General features: G+C 40.6%; 1 protein-coding gene across 7 annotated transcripts in view; it reads left to right on the top strand.

The window, feature by feature from the left end:
- LOC106958747 (muscleblind-like protein 1) overlaps positions 1 to 19329 on the top strand; it is a 91457-nt gene extending 72128 nt beyond the window's left edge. For 2 of the 7 annotated variants that reach the window (XM_015050811.1, XM_015050810.1), the window contains exons 4-11: positions 2718 to 2942; positions 7113 to 7352; positions 9420 to 9473; positions 10169 to 10319; positions 12425 to 12460; positions 14027 to 14118; positions 14426 to 14499; positions 16535 to 19329. In XM_015050811.1, the coding sequence (XP_014906297.1) occupies positions 2718 to 2942; positions 7113 to 7352; positions 9420 to 9473; positions 10169 to 10319; positions 12425 to 12460; positions 14027 to 14118; positions 14426 to 14482 (855 nt within the window). In that variant the 3' untranslated portion in view covers positions 14483 to 14499; positions 16535 to 19329. The remainder of the gene's footprint in view (positions 1 to 2717; positions 2943 to 7112; positions 7353 to 9419; positions 9474 to 10168; positions 10320 to 12424; positions 12461 to 14026; positions 14119 to 14425; positions 14500 to 16534) is intronic. The other 5 variants (XM_015050814.1, XM_015050813.1, XM_015050812.1 and 2 more) reach the window with 5 other exon arrangements.
- Positions 19330 to 20773: the final 1444 nt, after the last annotated feature.

The following is a 20773-nucleotide window of genomic DNA, read 5'->3' as shown; positions in this document are numbered from 1 at the left end:
TTTTTGAACGGGCCCAAAAAAAATGTAGAGGGGGGTTTGGGAAAGGGGAAGGGACCCTCCAAAAAAAAAAAAAAAAAAAAAAAAAACTCTTCACTTTAGCCTGTTTTTACAAATGGCCGAAGCTGTTTGAAAATATTTTTTTTTTTTTTGCAGCAAAATGTATTTGTTTTGACAGTGATGCTTCGTTCCACCTTTTTATAATACAGAATAAGATCACCCATATATTAAAATGTCACACTGAATAAGCTCCAGACAGAGAATGCAGTTAGTTTTCCTTAACTCCAGGCCAACACAGAATCAGCTTGGCTCCATAGTAGCAAGGTTGAATGTTTTAAAGTGCAAATAACCACATTACTGTCCCAACAGAGAATACAATCAGAAAGTATTTCGTGAGAAAATACATTCATTACATCAGCACCACCCTCTTCTCCCCCTCGCTTAGTTCAGTGGTTTTAGGCCAGAGAGAATCTGCGGTATCACATAAAGAGGCATTCCGAAAAAGGCCATAAGAGAGGTCACAGCTCCTTGCTGCGTGACATCACTGCATTATTAAAATCTCATGACTGTGAGCCGTTCGCAGTGACATCATGTCTTTCCCCCACCGCTCCAGCTGCAAATACCTCCAGCGGATATCTCAGCTATGTCCTACCTACCCAAATCTGGACTCCTCAGGCATTCCTGAGTGGCGGGGGGGACCTGGAGGAATTAGACGCTTCAAAACATCGTGTCTTACTTTCCTGAGAATAAGCAGAGCAGTGAGGCGGCTTCGAGGAAGAATGTAGCTGTCCAGCTCTGGCTGCTTCTGCTCCCCTATTACTCACCGTGTCCTCCCAGCTGACAGTCCTCGGTTCGGGGGCCGAGGTCAAGAGCGTGCGGGGAAAACCTTCGGTGCTCCGTGTCAGCTTGCTTACGCCTCGGCCTCCGTTTTGGAAGATTGCGAGGAGAAAGGAGATGTGAGGAGGATGTTTTCTCGGGTAAATTCCTTTACAGCACAAACAGGCAGAGCAGAGAAGCGCCTCTCCCACATCACGCGAATTCACGGCTTGACTTCCATCATTACTGCTGCTGCGATGTGTGTGACTCTAGTCCACGAAAGCTGTGATCAAAGACATAAGATGGCAACACATGCTTTATTTGTCAAACGCTTGCAGATTTTATTTATTCACGTTGTAGTACGCGCAGTCTGAAGCATCTTCACCAATGTCACTAAGTGTTGTTGGGACATCGTTATAGATAAAACACACAGTAGTGAAGGAAAGCGACGCTGGGTGATCAAAAAATGTATACAAATAAAAATCAGAAGAAAGTTTGGGTCAACGTATTTTCGACTTGATCGGTCAGTGCTTTGTAGAAGCACCTTTCACATATGCAGATGGGATTTTTGAAGTTATAGAAACAATGGATCAAATAGATGAAAAGAGACAAAATTGGAAGCATAATTTTAAAACAAAAGAACTTCATTAGCGGTGTGGAAGTGCCACGTTTTTTGAACAAACAAAGCTCCTATGTGTGTACGTAATTAATGACAAAATCAAAAATTAGCCCACAAAACAAGCAGCTCATAAAAATCTAAACAATCCCCAAAGCTGCACAATCTTGTTTATGTCATAAAATCCCCCATCGTGTGTTTCATCTACATGACAATTAAAAACGATGGCACCTCAACTTCCAAATACCAAAGTGGTCTAGTCAAAACCTAGGCTTTTTAACTGCTGAAAACATTCAAATTGATCTCAAACATGTACCTAAATTTCTCATGGCAGATCCAGCTAATTTAATATAATCCAGAGTGAATCTTCATGTTTGTAATCAAAGAGGTATTTTTTATTTACTTTACATCTTGTGCACATTTATGGACATGATTAAAATGATTGAAAACAGTTTTAATTGTCTGGTAAGTGAGAAGTGCAGAAGACTCACTCTGGATGAAATTCCTTTGCAGATCTGTTAAAACAACGAATTACATATGTTTGAAGGGGAATTAATAATTTTGTGGCCTCAGAGTCGAGGTTTGAACCACGACGCTTTGATCTTACGAGGTTAATGCAGTAGCAGGAAAAGCCATAATGCCAGCCCAATCCCGTACGCCGCACCTGTACCCGACACGTCGTTTTGTGGTTCCTCTTCCTCTCTCCTGCTTCTCCTCTTCCTCTTCTATCTAATTAAAGCCCCCCCTCTTATCGGTTAACTTGGATCGCCACATCTCGGTGCGCTTGCAGATATCTCAAAGCGTTTCCATTTTCAGCATGTGTTCAAAGCTCGGGGTTTTGCCTTCCAACCCGACTCGACTTAAAACTTCGTCACAACTTTCTCCCTCACCTCGCTGCCGTGTTCCTTGGTTTCCATAATATAACGCCTTTTTTGTTCACTGATGTCCTCTGACAAAAACCTCTGAGACCTTCACAGAACATCTGGATTTATAGTGAGATGAATTTATGCAGATACCAGCAACTGGAATCAAGTGGTGTTAATGTGTTTCATTTAGGTTTAGAGGTTAAAATGTGCACACTTTTCCAATTTAGACTTGGGGGGGAAAAAATTCAAAAATTCCATTCAGCTCACATTAGTGCTACTTGGTGTTAACCCATCAGATAAAATTAAATTCTGTTGACGTAACGTGATTAAAGTTTAAGGTCTATTAATACTGTACATCTGGAAAGTATGTTTCTGGTAGATTTTGCTTAATTTTATCTGTTTTTCTTTTTTGTGTTGTGCAGCCCATGTTTTCAGTCACGCCCAGCCTTGCAACGAACGCCAACGCCGCCGCAGCGGCAGCAGCCGCTGCATTTAACCCCTACCTTGGCCCCGTGTCACCTGGCTTGATGCCCGCCGACATCTTGCCAAGCGCGCCCGTACTGGTCACCAGCAACCCCAGCGTTCCAGTACCTGCTGCCGCCGCCGCCGCCGCCGCACAGAAGCTCATGAGGACAGACAGACTGGAGGTGAGAAAGACAAAAAGAAAAGAAAAAAAGAAAAACCCCAGATATTTCAAGCTGTTGATCACACAGATGAAAAGGATTAGCGTTATAATTTTGTCAGTCCCAAATCAGCCCCAGATTAGGAAATAAATTAGCAAAGCTCCAGTAAACGTCGCGCCCGCCAAGGATCTTATTTTTTTTTCTCTCTCTCTTTTTTTCCAAGCTGCAAAAACAGACGAGGCTTTGAAACGTCGACCGACGCCTATTTTGAATAATAAAGGCAGGAGTTGGAAAGTCTTGCCTCAACAGTTTTTGTTTGTAGGCTTTAATTATGCATCTTGTATACAGTTTCTGTCACAGTAACTACACCTTATTATCATAACTCAGTCACTGCCAAGAATTAAGTAAAGGGGGGGGGGGGGGGGGACACTAATGAGATTATCTCTCAATAAACATTAAACGTGTTCCAATTAACAGGCTGCAGACGACTGTGTTTGGCAAAATCTCAAGTAGTTCGGCACAAAAGGTGTGTTCCTGTGTAAAAAAAATAAAACTTCCCGTCTTCGATGAAAAACAATTAGTCATTTGAAACCTGATGACCGCCCCTCCCCTTGCTCGCTAATTGGACGGTAAGTCAATCTCATCCATTATGTAAGCTGCACTCGGGGAAACACTCGCAGCGGAATAACGACCAAATCTTTGGAGGGCAGGCAGGAGGCGTGTGAGGACGCCGGGAAGCTTGCATTTTGCACTTGTGATGTTTGGTGGCGGGGTAATTAACGGGGGCGGGGGAGGGGGGCACGACAAGGGCCGAGCAAGTCACCGGATTGCGGTGGACGGGCGGGGGACGTGTGACATGGAGGACTGGGTCAATGACGGGAAAAGAGAAATGGAGCGGGCAATCGGAAATCGATCCTCAGACCTGTTGTGTTCGTCAGAGGGTTGGAGGTGAACGCAGACAAGGATAACAAGAACAGAAAAGGAAATGGCACAGATTGGATGTCACGGACAGAGGAGTGGTCAGGCTTGATTGCAGGCTAAAATGGTGTCACTTGTGTCTACAACTGTTTTCTTGACGTTGGTATCTCACAGGCAAAAGTGGTAAAATACGGAAAGTATTAATGCCTCTTGAAACATCTTTACATTTTGTCACATAACACATAAATGTATTTTGTCTGAATTTTTTTTAGCCAAATGCAACACAAAGTGCTAAATGTTTTGTGAATTGGAAGGGAATTGCCGCACTTGATTTCATTTTCTTTTGCAAACTGATTTGGAGGATTGTGGCATGCGTTTTCGTTCCGTCCTCTTCACTCTGACACCCCTAAATGAAATCCAATGCCATCAAATCCCTCAATAAGTTACCTATTTTGTAAACAGGATCTACTTTTGAGTATTTCTCAGAACAGCTGTGCAAAAATCAGATCACACAAAAATCCGTTTGAGAGCATTAGTGCATAAATAGCGTCATGCTAACCAAAGAACATAGCAGAGAGCAGCGATGGGAGAATTTAACAGGAAAACATTTCGTTGAGTCATCCACACAAAAAAAAGTGTCAAGAAGAGAGCCATTGTTGAAAGACAGGAGTCCAGTTTAAAAGTTTTCTCCATGCAATGCAAGAGACATGGAAAAAATGAACCTGTTTGTGTCAGAGGAACTTTTTGGATCTTTAACAAAAAGTTTGGAAACCAATTTTTGAACCAGTTTTCCCAATCATGAAACACAGTGGTAGAATTTCACATTTAAATGACGGTAAACTTATTTTTTCCACTTTGCGGTTTTGTGCTGCTGTGTGCTATTAGGATAAACCCAAAGAAACGTGTTGAAGTTTGTGGCCATCATGTGGCTTTATTCAAGCTTTTCCACTGTATGAGTTTAATCAAGTGCCAATAATTCTTGTTTATTTAACTTAAAAAAAAACAAGAAGAAGAAAAAAACATGCCTGTTTCTGTACTTTCGCACCAGAATTTCTTAAAAACATCTTAGAGAGACTTGCCTGCCTTGACTTAGAGTCTAAAGTGTGTCGTCTAAAATAAACATACCAGAAATTCCAATGGAAAAAAAAAACAAAAAAACTCTCATACCAGTCAGTAGATAATTCATTGTGGCTGGCAGAAGGTCCAATTTTAGAAGACAATCTTGCAGACTGTTTTCTCCAGAAATATTTCTTTGTCGTCTCTCAGACTTCTCTTCCTAATCCGCTTCACTACATCATTATCTCCATGTGCATTAAATCATTTGTTCCTTACCTGCAGCCCTGGTGACACAAATGTCCCACAGGGACAGCTACCGTGGGGCCAGAAATATGATTAAGGGCCCCTTTGTGTGTTTGTGGAGTGAATTAGTTTTACTGATTTAACTCCTGCTAATGCATAACTGTAAGGAGACGCTCGCCGGCTCACACCTGCCGCCCCCGAATCCCTAATTTGTTATCGTTTAGTCGTCTCTTGCCTTCTAATCTTTTTCGGTGGCACCTCTGTCTCCTCACTCGCCATCTGTCAGTCGCTTACTCTTTATTCATCAGCCCTGCTAATATCTTCTGTTCTCCCTCGCCTGCCTGCCTGCCCCGCCAACATCAGCCCGACAACAAGGCGATCTCGCTTAAAAAAAAAACAACAGCAAACAAACTAAGGAAAAAAAAAAACAACAAGGAGATGTAGCAAGGGTAAGAGGAGTAAGACCGATGTAATGTCAGTTTTCAACGTCAGTCGGTGTTGGTGAACGGGGGTTGTCTCGTCAGAGTTGTTTTCCAGACAACAGATGTGTAAACAGGCCTTGTGCCGTCATAGAAACGGTGGTTGGTTCAACCCGCCATGAAAATATGTTTCACTCTGCGAGGGCTAATGGTGAAAACGCAGCTTAGAAAAACAGCCAGGTGGAGACATGCTTCTTTAGGGTCAATCATTGCTTTGAGTCACCGGAGAAAATGTTTTTTTGTGTGCGTGTGTGTGTGTGTGTGTGTGTGTGTGTGCTCCCACGTTTTGTGCGTCTCTCTGTGTTATTTATTATGTGTATTCAGGTGATTGCGTCAGTTAAAGCCTCCCCAGAGCCTAACCATCCACATATTTCCCATGGGCCTCACTTAAGCCAGTAAATTTCATACTGAAGCAATTACATCCCTCCTTAGCTTCCTTCCGAGGTCGTGGAGATGCTGCCCCCTTCTGTCCATCATGAGAACAACAACAAAAAGGCTCAATAAATGCAAGTCGGCGTGTCAATCAACATAAGTGGACAAGTTTGTCACAGAGTTTGGATGGTTACTGGCATGTGAAGCTCTGAAGTCAAATTGATCATCTAATTTTTTTTCATATTTTGTCCTTTTACCACCAAATTCGTATTTTATTTTATTGGAATTGCATGTAACAGACTACAACTTAGTGTTTTTCTTTTAACTCTGTTCATTCTATAATGTTTGATTATACAAATTTAGGGAACAATTAGCATGACAAAGATCACAAAACACACCAGAGAGGTCAGGGATGAGGTTGTAAGGAAGTTCTAAGCAGCCTTAGAAATTACAATGAAATCCGTCTCAGTTTAATCTGCAATATGAGAAGGCACAGAATATGACACGACTCCAAAGTCACAGAGAAACGGATGTCCACATAAACTCGCAGGTCAACTAGGACATTTCTAATCAGGAAGCAACAAAGAAGTCATTGTTACAGAGGAGTGTGCATCTCACATGGGAGAGTTATCCGTTGACAGGAAAGCTGTTTGTTGTGCTCTGAATGAATCTGGTAGGACAGACACTACAGAGTGGGAGGAGATCCCCGTTCAGATCAAATTAAAAAGTAACTTTCTGATCCCTGAGCATGCCTCTCCCCTGGTGGGCATGCTGTTCTGCTGCAAGGACAGGTACACTGGAAAAGTTCATGTGAAGATGAGGGAAGTAATGATTTTTTTTTTAAAAGACCACCAGAACTTGAAAGACCTGAGACAGGACAAAGACCCTAAACATACAGCCAGACATACGAGGAAGTGGTTTAGGTCAAATCATCAATCAAGTCCACACCACAACCCAACTGAGTGCCTGTAAACAACAGGTAGGAGCACCTGTTGTTTACAACAAACGTGAACCCTTTGGCAAGGCACTGTAAACGGAGCAGCAGCTTAATCACTTCCATCTTGTCCCGTCCCTATGTTAACGTCTAAGGACGGTGTAAATGTTCCCTGTTTTGTTTGTCGCCCAGGTTTGCCGGGAATACCAGCGAGGCAACTGCACTCGAGGGGAGAACGATTGCCGCTTTGCCCATCCGTCAGACAGCACTATGATTGACACAAACGACAACACAGTCACTGTGTGCATGGACTACATAAAGGGCCGCTGCTCGAGGGAGAAGTGCAAGTACTTTCACCCCCCGGCTCACCTGCAGGCCAAAATCAAAGCCGCCCAGCACCAAGTCAACCAGGCCGCGGCCGCCGCAGCCTTGGTAGGTATCTGTCCGACAATGATGCCGCCAAAACAAAGGAGCTCATGGAAGAGATAAATTCAGAGAGCTATTCCCAGCTCATTCCTGATTTGCTTTATGAAATTTTGAAATGCGGAGCAATCAAAACATGCCAACGAACTTGTTATGTGCAGAGGAAGACGGTTCTATCCTACTCATGAAAATCTCCATTATATCTGCAGTGTACAACTATAACTCACTATGCAATTAAAGACACACATGCTTACTTGACTGTGCTAGCATGTGACTGAGCCTTCTGCTCCTCTCTTCACTCGCCCTTGTTCTGCTGCTTCATTAGCCGTGTATTTTGCTGTCCACAGTCAATAGTTAGCCTGTGCTAACATTTTTTTTTGCTGAGAGGACAACTGTGTGGAGACTACTGCTCAAATTGGTGTAGTTTCTGCAATGCAGAGATCGCTTCCTCTAGGGACACACAATGAAGTTTTGCTTAGCTCAGTGCTGTAATGACATTGTGCAGGTAAATCCAGAGAGGAGGATTAGCTCTCGTGCTGAGATGTTCCTGCATATGCCTAAAAGAAAAACCATATTGTGTTTACTGCTGTTTAATCATCGAAAGAAAGAAAAAAGAAGAGTAGAAAGTGAGACTCGTATATAGATTGTTAGGGAAAGAGTGAAATATTCCAAGACTTTATTACTTGGAAGTTTGACGATTACAGATAGTAACAACCCAAAATTCTGTGCCTTGGAAACTTAGACTTTTACACCAATTAAGAAAAAATAAATAAAACTTGTTTATTGTATAAATGTTATACATGTTATATATGTTATGAAGCTTTCATTTAAAATTCAAAATCACAGACACTAATGCGGCTGCAGGTTATGTAAAGCACAATAGGCCAACCATGTAAAACTCACAGATTAACGTTGCCAGTAAATAACATCCAGTGGCTTAATCAGGTTTAATACGTTGCAGTAAATAAAACATTGAAGTACCTAATTAAGATTAGAGCATAATGTCAAATAGATTGTCATTGGTACCAGAACCTCGTTGGCAGATAATGTGTCACAGGGCCGTAAATTAAAAATAAACGCCGCCAACCACTCTTATGGGCACCCATAAAGATGTATAAAAAGACAGATGAAAAATCTCACACTGAAAGATTTAGAAAAATACAACCATGATGCAAAATGAGAGTAAGTCCTGCATCAAAAAAATAGCTTGAATAAACTTATATCGGCACCCTGAGATGGAATGACGACTTGTCCGAGTTTGACCCGACCTCTCACCTCTCACATTGACTGACGATGGACGGATGATTGGAAACTTAATAACTGCCATAGTTGTTGATTTTAAGGTTTTCTGCAGGTTTTGTGAAAGCAGACGTGAAAGACAAACAAAAAAGTTGTGTTTTTCTAGAGTGTGTTCAGCTACAACTCTTCTGTGGGTAACACTGTTAGGAGATGATAAGACAAAAATAAAGTACTGAGTTTATCATTCAGCAGAATAAAATACAACAGTTTCTTTCCACAGTTGTGTCTAAACCTAATGCCGCTACATCGTATATAAAATAATGAGCAGCGATCAGAGCAGGAAGCCTCGGCTTTGAGGGATAACTGATGGGTTTTGCGGCTTAAGCAGAGAAATATCGACTCTAGTCTCCTGAAAGCCCAGTCAATAAACTTCAGCTTCAAATACTATCATCGAAACATTGTTCTGGTTAAACCTGCATTGACAGTGATTGGTAGTGTTTCTTTTCCCCTTCATTGAACTGAAATAAGAAGGTCAGCTGATCCTCCTGTCTGAACAGGAATACCTTTCTTCCAGCTCCGATTGACGAACATGAATTTTCTCGCTAACTGTAAACGGGTGTGTGTTCATTCCAGTAACCCTATGTGCATGCTGTAGTCTTGTAAGTGGTGTATATTGCATTCAAATGATTTGTTTATTTTGTTTGTTTGTTTTCCGACCCACACTGCACTGCTGCCCCCCCCATCCCCATGATGCCCCTTCGCTTGCTGGTTTATGTTATTGCGCTTGAACCCCATTGGCCCATTGCCGCATCACGCGCTCGCTGCCTGCTAATTAAGACTCAGTCGGCTGTCAAATCGCTGAAGCGACCCCTCGACGCAACTTTTGACCTGGTACTATGACCTTTCACCTTTTAGCTTGGCATGTCGCCATGGTGTTACACATGTCATTGACTGATGAAACTGCGGGAGCGCCGATTGGCGATGAACTCATGAGACGCCTCGATTCTGTTTACAGAGAACTTTCTCGCTCCAGAAATTAAGTTCAAAACACCAGAAATTATTTGATTCACAAATGAAAACTCAGAATTTAGTTCATCGCCTTTTGGTGAGCCTTCAGTTGCGGTCTTTGTTAGTGTCTTGGTAGTCTTTGCATGTTGGTGTTATTTTTTATTTTGCATGAATAATTGTTGAGAAAGATGTCATAACAATATTAACATGCCCCACGCTAAATATTTTATTTCTCTTCACTGACCGATGATGAGAACTAGATCTTGTACTATCAATGTCCATATATTCTTTAATAAAATTGTGATGTCTTATCCTTTAGAAGCTGCTTAGTACCAGTCATGTAGCTATGTTTATTGCCAGTGTTGCTGATCTAGCTCGATAGCACCACATCACGTGCTACTCTAACTTTAATGCAGCCCGCTGCTAATTGGTTTTATTTGTATTATCTGTAACAAGGTGAAAACTTTGCTTTCTAATGGAGTTCTCGTCTTCTCTCTCATCTGACTCTCGCTGTCGCCACTCTTTGTTTTCCTCTCTCCTCTCCCGTCCCTTTCTTCTGGTGTCGTCCCCCTGATCAGGGGCTCCCTCCCGTCTTGCCTCCTTTACCAAAGAGACCTGCACTTGAAAAAGCCAACGGTGCCAACACTATGTTCAATGCTGGCGTTTTCCAGTACCAACAGGCCCTGGCCAACATGCAGTTTCAGCAGCAGGCTGCCTTCATACCATCAGGTAGGACCTTGTTTTGTTTTTTTATATATATATTTATTTAAATATCGTCATAATGCAGGCTGCCCAATCACTCCTGGATGTATGTTTTAGCATCACTAAAGAATGGCTGAATGTGTGTTTTTTGTGTGTGTCAGTCATGCTGAACAACTTGCATGATCTTTACTGTGTATGGTTCTTTAGCCACGTATTCACACACCTTTAACTTTTTTTTTCTCAAATGTATTCATGTAATATTCAGAAACCTCAATTTGTAAGACCAACACAAACTAGTGAATTGTTGTGAAGTAGAATGAAAATGAGGAAATATTTGGAGTAAAAAAAAAAAAAGCTGAAAAGCCAGACTGGAACTATTTGACCTTTTTGGATCCAGAGCTCAGTCAGATTTAATAGAGAGAGCATTGATTTTTCAAGTTGTGGCACAGATGATCAGTGAGGTTCAAGTCAGGACTTGGCCTGAGCCATTCAATAGAAAATAAATAAATATGTGTTGGTATACAGCGTTTCATTGTTTTGGGTCAATCTCCAGCCAGCAGGTGAACCTTCACTAAAGCCCCGACTGGTTTTCTGCTTCCAACAGGTTTTCATTTTGGGAATTTTCTTTTCTTTTTTTTTGGCTCTGGAGGCCTTTATTTGAAAGTCCTATGACACAAAAGTAGGAAAATAAGAGAAAGGAAAAACATGCGGCAAAGGTCACCATGACGATATGTATTTTACCGGTTCAATGAAGAGCTCAGAAGGTCGTCGGTTTTCTATGGTTTTACAAGCTGGGAGTTCTTACGGCTTTATTTCAACAGTGTTTTTTTTTTTTTTTTTCATCTTGACACCTTTTGGTGAATAAATTTGTGGATTGTAAAACTAATAGATCAATAGATCCTGCAGTTTCCATGAGTCATTTAACTGATTGCCACACTCTGTCCAATTTAGGTGGACATTTGTATCTTCTCTTGGTAGGTTTGCAGTTGTGCCGTTCTTGTTTTGTTGAGGGACAGTAGAATGTAATCAAACAGAATAGAATAGAAATAACACTAATTGTCTCTCTGTGAGGAATTAACTGAATAGTGCTAGATGTTCAAAGACCTGCCTGGTGCCTTCCTTAGTGATGTTGCTTGTTTACTCATGTTCTCCATCAAACCTCTGAGATCAAATAGAGATCAAGTCTATTTGTGAATTAGGTGCGACTGGGAGCAGTGGATCTGATGTGGGGATATAAAAATGAAAAGGTTTCAGCGACAAAATGCAGTTCTCAGTTGCGAAAATTAGAATAAGTTCAAGGGGTATGAATGCCTTTGCAAGTCAATATTTAGACACAGCATGCATTTAAGTTTTGTGGCAGATTGACAAACATTTGCTCTGGAGGCTATTTTAGGCCAAACCAAGCAAGTGATGTATCATCTTCTTTACAAATTGCTTTCTGTTGCAAACAAAATAAAAAAAACAAACAAGTCATCAGACAATCAGGGCACCTAATTGGCTTCTAGCTTAGTTATCCAGATGTTGACATTTGACAGACAGGATCTTACTGGATCATCAAAAATGAGAAGGATGCACCCTCCACCTAAAGAGTGTGGTATAATCAAACACACACGCACACACAAGGACAGCCGTGTTGCAGAGTACATCTCTAGACGTTGCAGAGTCATCTTACAGTGTGGCCAGAGTTCTCATCTGACAGCCTAAGAATAGCTCGCCATCGATTCCCAGCAGTTCCTCGTATGTCTCACTCCACTGGGCTGTCAGGTCACCACAGCGCACTTAGGGGATTCAAAAAAGGAGGTCATTCAAATATTTCATGGTGCAAACAGTTGCTGTGAGGCCTCTGGTGAAACGAGGCCACTGCTAGTATTTAATTTTAATTTAATGGACCGGCAAATTCAGGCTGTTATGTACGCTGTTATTCCTGATAATCAGTATCAATGGTCGGCTGGAGCAATTCGATTCAGCCTGGCCGTTTAACCCACCGTGAGCGTGATTTGTTCATGTCCAGGTCAAATCCGGTGATGTGTGATTCTAAAATTGATTTTATTTTTTCTTTGATGTCTTCTCCCCTCCCTCCCCACACTCCCCTCCCATTCACTCCGATCCCTGTTGCAATGCATGATGGGCAGGCTCGATTTTGTGCATGACACCTGCAACAAGTGTTGGTAGGTGCCAGCTTTCCTTACTAATCATGTTTGAGTCCTTTGTGGTCTCTCCTGTCACTTTTAAGTCATCCTGTGATTTTGAGCACATTCTTCACCCTGCAAAACCTTTGACTGACGTTACAGTCTCTTTACGGCAGCTTCGGCCTGAATTGCAAAATTGTAAATTAAAGTTTGGTTTATATATATATATATCAATTGGAAGTTTTACTGTACTGCTGCAGTACATCCTTAAGAAATACATTTCCATTCTTTTTAGCTCTGTGAGTCACCTAATGCTTGTTGCAGTTTTAATTCACCTGCTGCATTATGTCTCCATCTGAAGCGCTCTAACCTCTGCAGTACTTCATTTTACTGTCAGGCTGTAAAAAAGCCACTTAAAACATGAGAGAATTTGTATTTGCAACAGAAATATTAGAGGGAACTAAATTTGCTACAACAATAATTTGAGATTTCTTTATTTGGCACTTAACATTTTAGCAGCTGGATGAACTTTAGTTTTTTTTCTAAATACTAAGTTTTGAACTTTATGTTGTTCAAGACGTAAAATAGCAACTCACTAGCATTTAGGAGAACCTGGTTGCAGCGACGCACTGCTCAAAGATTTGTGGACGACTTCAAATCTTCGGTTTCTGTAAACCTCAGTAACTGCTAATGCAGATTTGATCCGATTTTGAGAGCCATAATTAAACAGCATTCAATATATCTCCCTCTCTCATCTTTCTGCAGCGACTGCTCTTTAATTATTCAGAGTAGAAGCCGAGGCAATATCCTGCTGTGCGTGTGAGATCTTTAGCAACTTAATATATTAACTTATTTAGACGCTGACATTAAAGAAAGGAAGTAAAAATCTAGCATTTTAAATAACAGTTTCAACCTCACATGGATAACAAAGAGCAACTTTACATCTCCATCAGTTCTACCAAAATGTCCCAGGTGGGTGCAAACATTGATACATAGCTCCAAATAATAGAAAAATTCAGTTAAAAAACAAAATAACCAAAATGTCAAAAGTATGTGATGGAGAAGGAGCAGAATAGCCAGACTGGATGAACAGCCAGGATGCCTCAGTAGAAGAAAAGGTTGCATCTTTCCGATTCTTCATTTTTACACACCTCACTGCCCTTTAAAGAAAAAAACAAACAAAAAAAAAAAACGCTGAGTCTTCCTTAAGTCAGCACGTCTGCACCTAAGATTGTTGTTCTCGGCGCAGCCATGGAGGGCTTACTTTAACGGATTTAATGAAAAGATCCGTTTGTGATTCCAGCCTGACTGAGAGTGGAAATATGCATGAATAAAGTGACTTGGACAACATCCTCTCACCCTTTGTTTGCCAATCTATAGTCCGTGTTTCTGACCAAGCTAAGCTCAGTAGCAGATGTTTAAATTCACTCACCAAACGAGAAATTTAAGACTTGCAGCTGCTTTGCAAAAAATAACAAAAAAAAAAACTGGAGACTTCTCTCATGTTTATTAGCAGTCCGAACACAGACATGGAAATGAGGTACAGTGCATGAAAAGCTTTAAATCTCGTGTGGTTCATCTTGCCTGTGTGATCTTTCCTTTAAGTACCCATGATGCACGGTGCTTCTCCAGCCACTGTGTCTGCAGCCACCACACCTGCCACAAGTGTTCCCTTTGCAACAGCAACAGCCAACCAGGTTTGCTCCTCTTCCTGCCTCCTCTCACTTTCTTTCACATTATTATTACTTTTATTTCTTCTTTTTTTCAAATCGGCTCAGGCTTTTTCTGTTTTCCTTTAAATGATGTGATTCTGTTGCGCTTCCTCATAAATAATGCACGAAGAGAAAACAAAGGCTCGTTTCTGATCTTTTGCTAGTTGTCTGTGGTTTTGTTTCTACTCGTCTTTCACATGAAGTGCTGTTTGTCCTCGTTTTGTTCGGTCCATTCGCTAACTCTCTCTGTTTTTCCTTGTCTTCCCGTTTTCTCTTCTCCCCTCTCTGTCAGATTCCAATAATATCTGCGGACCATCTGACTAGTCACAAGTATGTGACCCAGATGTAGGAGTCTCTGTCAGAACAGTATGTACTTCTTCCTGTTGGAGTGTCTTGCACAGTTCCTGTCAAAAACCATTTCAACGCAACGTAGACGGTTCACTGGAGCTAAATGTTTAGGAAAACGATAGAAATTGTTGTCCACACTTATCGGCGTCTGTAGTAAAGGAACTGGAAGAGAATAATTTGGTCAAATGAGGCAAAGAATTAGGTTTTCTGTGGCAAACAAAATCCAGGTTGGACTATTTAACAAAAGTGGGAAATAAAATATTTTATCATTTTTCATGGGACAGTACTGAAAATATGACTTGTACAGTGTAATGAGTCTACAGCTTGTGTAACAGCGTTAATTTTCAGTTCCCTCAAAATAACTCAGCCCACACCCTGTAAGGTCTAAATCATGAGTGACTAAAGTGAGCACACAGTGAAAATGCCCAAATTGGGCCCAATTAGTCATTTTCTCTCCCCGCCGTCACGTCACTCGTTTGCGTTAAAAGGTGTCAGGAGTGAATGGGGAGCAGGTGTGTTAAATTTGGTGCCATCGCTCTCAAGCTTTCTCATTCCGGTCACTGCAAGTGCATCGTGGCAGACAGCTCTCTGAGGAGCTGAAGAAAATAAATTTTACTCCACGGAAACAAAGAGCTTGAAGACGTGGGTGGGGTTTAGCCTTCTAGCGATCTCACTGTGCTCCACTGGATAAAACGCCACTGCATCAACTATGGTGAAGAAACCTTTAAGCAGTCGGCCTGCTTCTCTTCTATAAGCTCTGGGAACTTTGTGAAACCTCAGGTTTGAAATAATAACGTGGTGCCACTTGTCAGGAAAACTGATTTTGATCGGGTCCTTCAGCAGGATTCTGTTCAAAAATACAAACATCCCTCCCAATAGAGAGCGGGTTTCAAACCAACTTCTTCCAGAACTTAAATTTATAGAAAACTTTTTCTTTTTTTAAAAAAAAGTTAGCAAAATATTGCACTCATTTTTGTTCTGGAAATTTGTCTGATTTTTTTTTTTTTTTTTTTTATTTGAAATTAAACAGTTGTAGGATTCACAAAAAGTGACTTTTTTTATTACTGCACAAACAAATTTTCTTCTTATAAAAAAACCATCATTGCTATATTGCGTCTAGACTTGTATTATTTATAATTAATCAGAGTTAATCTACATTTAACCACTTTGATGTTTAGAGATAAACCCTTATAAGATCCTCTGATCTCCTCAGCTCCTTCTGTCACACGAAAAGAATAACCACGCAATTTTATGATTCTCGGGATTTAAGATTTATTTGGAATCAACAAAAGATGATCAAAACTTCAATTGAGATGAAAAGATGGGGAAAAAAAACTGATGGGAAGTAATTAGAATGGAATCGTGCATCAAATGTTCTGGAGAACAGAGAACGTTAGTCCACACATCAAATTAAGGGGTTGATTTAAATGAGTAAAGTCTAAAACACTAGTTTCAAAATGATAATAGCCTTCACGTTAGCAGGAGCTGTTATGGTTCTCTCTAGCCTCGGCAAAACAAAGTAAGAGAAACTCTCGCTGTTACTTTCCACAGCAACAGATCAATCTATAATTTTCAAACATGAACTCCTTAATCACTCATCTCTGAGCCACCAATCGGACGCAGACCTGGGGAACACAAGTAAATCAAGCTCTCAAAGTTATTACAAACATGTAATTAATGCTAGGAGGAAAAAAAGAGACATGCTAACATGCTGGAACACATCTGACAGCATTTATAGTTACAATTCACGAATTCATGAATAAATTTTAAGTTTTGAAGAAAAAAAATGAGACTATTCATATGTCAGACTGTAATATCTTGGGTTATGCAGTGTTAGCATAGCTAAGATCATATTTTTCTCATGTTTTTAAGACCTGAACATGTTACGTGTGTGGGTGGGAATTTACTTTGACAGGACTAGAGATGGAGACTGTTAAAGTATTCACAGCTCAAAAAGGCAGAGATTCAAAAGGTATAGTAATACATAATAACAAGAAGACTAATATTAATCTAAATGTCTGTGTTTTTTTTTTTTTTCTTTTAACCTGTCCAGATGGAACTGGAGGTGGAGCGTGCTGGTGTCAAGTCCAAGATTAACAGTCAACCTTCATACAAGTAACAGCGAGAGCCGAGCCGGTTTGGAATAACATCTGCATGTTAGCGTAGAAGGAGCAACTCACTAGAGAGGTTTCTCATGTGAAGTTCATGCACAGTTTCACACGACAGACAAAAACAAAAACAAAAAAAAACGGAAGAAGAATTAGAAGAGCGTCATTTGTATTTCAAGACTTGCCTCTCGTTTTGCAGAGGCGACTAACCTTTATTCACCAGACACATTTTGAATGTCGACATAAGGTTCATGTGGGGTTGGGGGAGCAGTCGTCAGGACTGAATTGGTACGTCCGCTGACCAAGAATCACGTCTTGCGTTGTCTTGTTTGTTTATCGGTTGTTGGTTTTTCGAATGTCAATGTGTTCATTTGTTTACACCAAGGTGCACCTTGTATCTCAGTTAAAGGTAAAGGAACAGATAATCTGACTGAACTACATATGCATGCACAATGATTTTCTTTATTATTTTTTTTTTTTTCTGTTCTTCTCTGGTTCTGTTCTTCTAACAGTGATGAGGGAATTTGCCTGAGCAAGAAAGCAGCTGAATGTCTGTGATGTGTCTTGCAAACCTTTGTAGCCTACCTTTTTATCTCTCAAGCACACGTCTTTAACCTTGCAGGAGTCCCTGTAAAGTGCCATGCATCTCAAAATATACAGGAATTGTACTCAAGCAGTGTTACAAAGTTTTAAACTCAACAATTCCCTTTAATTCATACATGTCTGTTTTAGGGTTTTGTTTTTTTGTTTTTTTTTTCAGGACAGCATGTTGCGTCCAGCCACATGACCTGTCGTTACCTGGAATTCCCGCTAAGCGCCGCTGATTACTGCACCCCGAATATTCTACTGATTGAAACTTTTTTACATTTTTTGTTTTTACTATATTCTTTAATATCTGTCAGCTGTTGGACCTGCACCCACAACGATCTGTCTTTCTGTGCCAGCATGTTTTTCACATTTTTTCACTCTGCAACTACAAACTCAAATGTGTCGCTTGTTCTTCTTTTGTGACAGACCAACACAAAGTAGCGCATCATTTTTTTTTCTGCAGTTGTTTTGTTGTGCATCTAAAGACTGAAACCTTTTGCCAATTCTTTGCTCTAAAATGGCACAACTGTGAAATAACTTCATGTTCTCAGTTAGATTTAGATATAAGGCGTCGTAACGCACGAATTGAGTCGTTCTCCTGGTTTCTTGTTTACTTTCATCCATTTTCTCGTGACCTCCGATTGGCCTTCCTGTTCCACTAGAGAAAAGCCTCCCCGCTAAGTGCCGCCTGCATCATGGTCTCATCGTCGGGACAGCGTGTTCAGGTTTGTACGAAGTGTTGGGAGTTCTGCCACAAAACGCTTCATACAACATTTTACAAGCAGGTGACTTTCCGAAAGCCGCTGGAGAAACCTCGAGGTCGTCAAAGTTTTGGACTTCACACACACGCCAAATTTTTCTGCGCTATTTTGTGTTGGTCCGTGACAGAGTGAATTTAATTTAATCTGAAGTTTTTGTGGTAGTCGTGTAGCGAAATGTGAAAAAGTTCAGTTGAATAATAATGCTTTTTTTCAAGGTAGCGCAAGTTGCATGCAGGCCTGGGCGAGAGACCAAAGAATCTCTCTCTGGGATAAAGACGAAAACAATGAAATAACTGCTGTGAGGCCAAACGGAAATCTGTAAAGAAGAGTCTGCCGGTGGAGGATTGATGATGTTTGTTTTCTTTAAAAAAAAAAAGAAAGAAAAAAAACAAAAACAGAAGTCGTTTTTCTTATACATGGTTATGCATATTCTAAGACAGGTCGTCGAAGAAAAGTCGGTGTAGTGCGCGCGTGTATATATATGGTCCGACATATTTAAAAGTGTTTTTTTTTTTTTTTTAATACCTGAGAACTGTTTTTCCAGATAGTCAGCCAAAGTCTTTTTGTGTCACTGTTGTAATGAGTAGACTAGACGGGCTGACTTCATCAGGACGCCCAGCCCAAAGAAGGTTCGGGTGTTTAGAGTAGATCTCTGAAACTGCTTGTTTGTTTTTTTTTTTTTTGTTTCTCTCGTGGTTGTTTGGGTGTTCTTCAGGCATATTTTAATTGACGGACAAGGACGGCTTAAAAGCGGCAAGAAAATGAAACCTGATTGTATTACTCATCCAAAGCCTTAGAATGTACCATCGGGTCAGCACAATGCAACACGCCATTTTGAACCATGCAGCTGCCTAATCCACGCCATAATGCAACACACACAGAACACCACGTGGCTGTCATGCTCGTGTTCTCCTAACCCTCTCTCTCCTTCTGAGACAAGGAGTGCTCATTTTGTTTGGAAAATACTTTGATATTAGTTCTTAATTTTTAGTTTTGTCGATGATATTTATCTTTATGATAATGAGTATATTAGGTACAGTGTGTGTGTGTGCGTGTGTGTGTGTGTTTCTGCGTGTGTCCTCCCATCCAGAGTTTTTCCCGAAAATTCCACGTAGTGTCTCTCTCTTTTTTTTTTTTTTAGTACGGTTACGATTGTAAGCTCGATATTTTCTACGTTATGCATATTGTCGAAGCGTATGCAGTTTTTGTTCATTTCTCTCGACTTTTTTTTGTTGTTGTGTGTGTTCTTTGAACAAAGATGTTTTATATGAGTGTCTAACAGTGTTGACACAATAGAAACAAGAGAGGCTCAGTTGTCACTGTGGCAACGTTCGTCAATAACTGACTAATATTTTAACGACTGTAAGGTTTGTACCTAGTCCTATAAGCGTTAAAAAAGAAGAAAAAAGGTGTTATCGAAAAGTCTAGTTCATAGATGTTTAGAGTAAAGATGATATTTTCTACTGTATCCATTTCAAATGTTAACTATTGTTTAAATATTTTTACTCTCCCTGGAAATTGGGCCATGTTGGAAAACAAGCTGCATATTTAATCACTTTTACAGGCGTAGCCGCCAGGGCGAAGGTGAACTTGGCGAGCGGCGGTCCGACGCGCTCGTCTCCAACTTCGCCAACCGCAAACAAGGGGGGGGGGGAGGGAGACGGGGAGGTCCGGGGAGGGGACCGTGGCGATAAAGAGGTAATAAAGGTTGACTTTTTTGCACTTCTGTACATAGTCAAAAAAAGTAAATAAATAAAAATAGAGAGTATCGTGTATATTGAGATCTTATTTTGAATAAAAAAGAAAAACGATGACAGGGAATTTTGCTAGGACAACAAAAAAAAAACAACAAAAAAGAAAAAAAATGATTCTTTTTGAAAGGCTGAACAAAAATTGCTTGCATTTAGAGGGCGCTGAGTTCTCACTCTCCTGCCTCTTTTCGGAAAAAATAACAATAATAATAATAATCAGGGTTTCCCCCAGTGTACTATAGGCCTGGCGGGCCACTAGGCTTTACTTGTGCCCCCACCAGGCTTAGCATTGCTTATCTATTTAAGTTTTTTTTTTTAATGTTTGCATTTTTTTAAGACTTTGTAGTTGGTGTTCAGATATTAATCTTCCAATCGTCCAATAACATAATTATCAAGTGATCTTTTCCAATTTCCTGCAAACTTTAAACATTTTTTAACTCAAAAACACGAACGGGCGGCTGGATGAACGACTGCCAAGCCACCCAACCACCATGTTTTCTGGGGGAAACCTTGATAATGATAATAAAAAAAAAATAAATAAAATAAAAGGCCAAGTGTTGCTCCTTCTTTTTTGTCAGCAGCTTGTAGTTTGCCCGGTAAAACTTCTGGAAGGAGGCGTCCACGGCCGTCCTGCGATGTAAGAGCCTGATGGGGGTCCGGAGGTGGGGGAGGGGGTTCGTCTGGTTTCCCTTAACCCGTCTGTATCGACGGGTCAGCGCCATGACCGCCCCCCTCACCCTTCCACCCAGCCCCCATCCCAGGCCCCACTTACCACAACATGTTCTGTCTGTTTTACCTTTACTCAGAGTGGAATGCATGTCAACGGAAATACATATAATACAGTGACGGAGAAAAAAAAAAAAACGATAATAAACTTCACAACACAGTAATATTGATTAAGAACTCATTTACACAGAAAGATGTATTTACAGTATACAATATCCTATCAATGTAATGGAGTAAAATATATATATAAAATACAAAAACATAGAGTAGTGTTTTATTTAAAAAAAAAAAAAAAAAAGGTTTTCAGAGACTGTACTCACTAAGGTTTCACCACTTGGGGAGATAAAATACATGCAAC

This window comes from Poecilia latipinna, unplaced genomic scaffold (genome assembly GCF_001443285.1).
Source record: "Poecilia latipinna isolate Pla-1442-1.1 unplaced genomic scaffold, P_latipinna-1.0 Scaffold1011, whole genome shotgun sequence".
In the NCBI taxonomy this organism is placed as follows: Eukaryota; Metazoa; Chordata; class Actinopteri; order Cyprinodontiformes; family Poeciliidae; genus Poecilia; species Poecilia latipinna.
The sequence above is the reverse complement of the archived record's forward strand: the minus strand, read 5'-3'. Positions and strand labels throughout refer to the sequence as shown.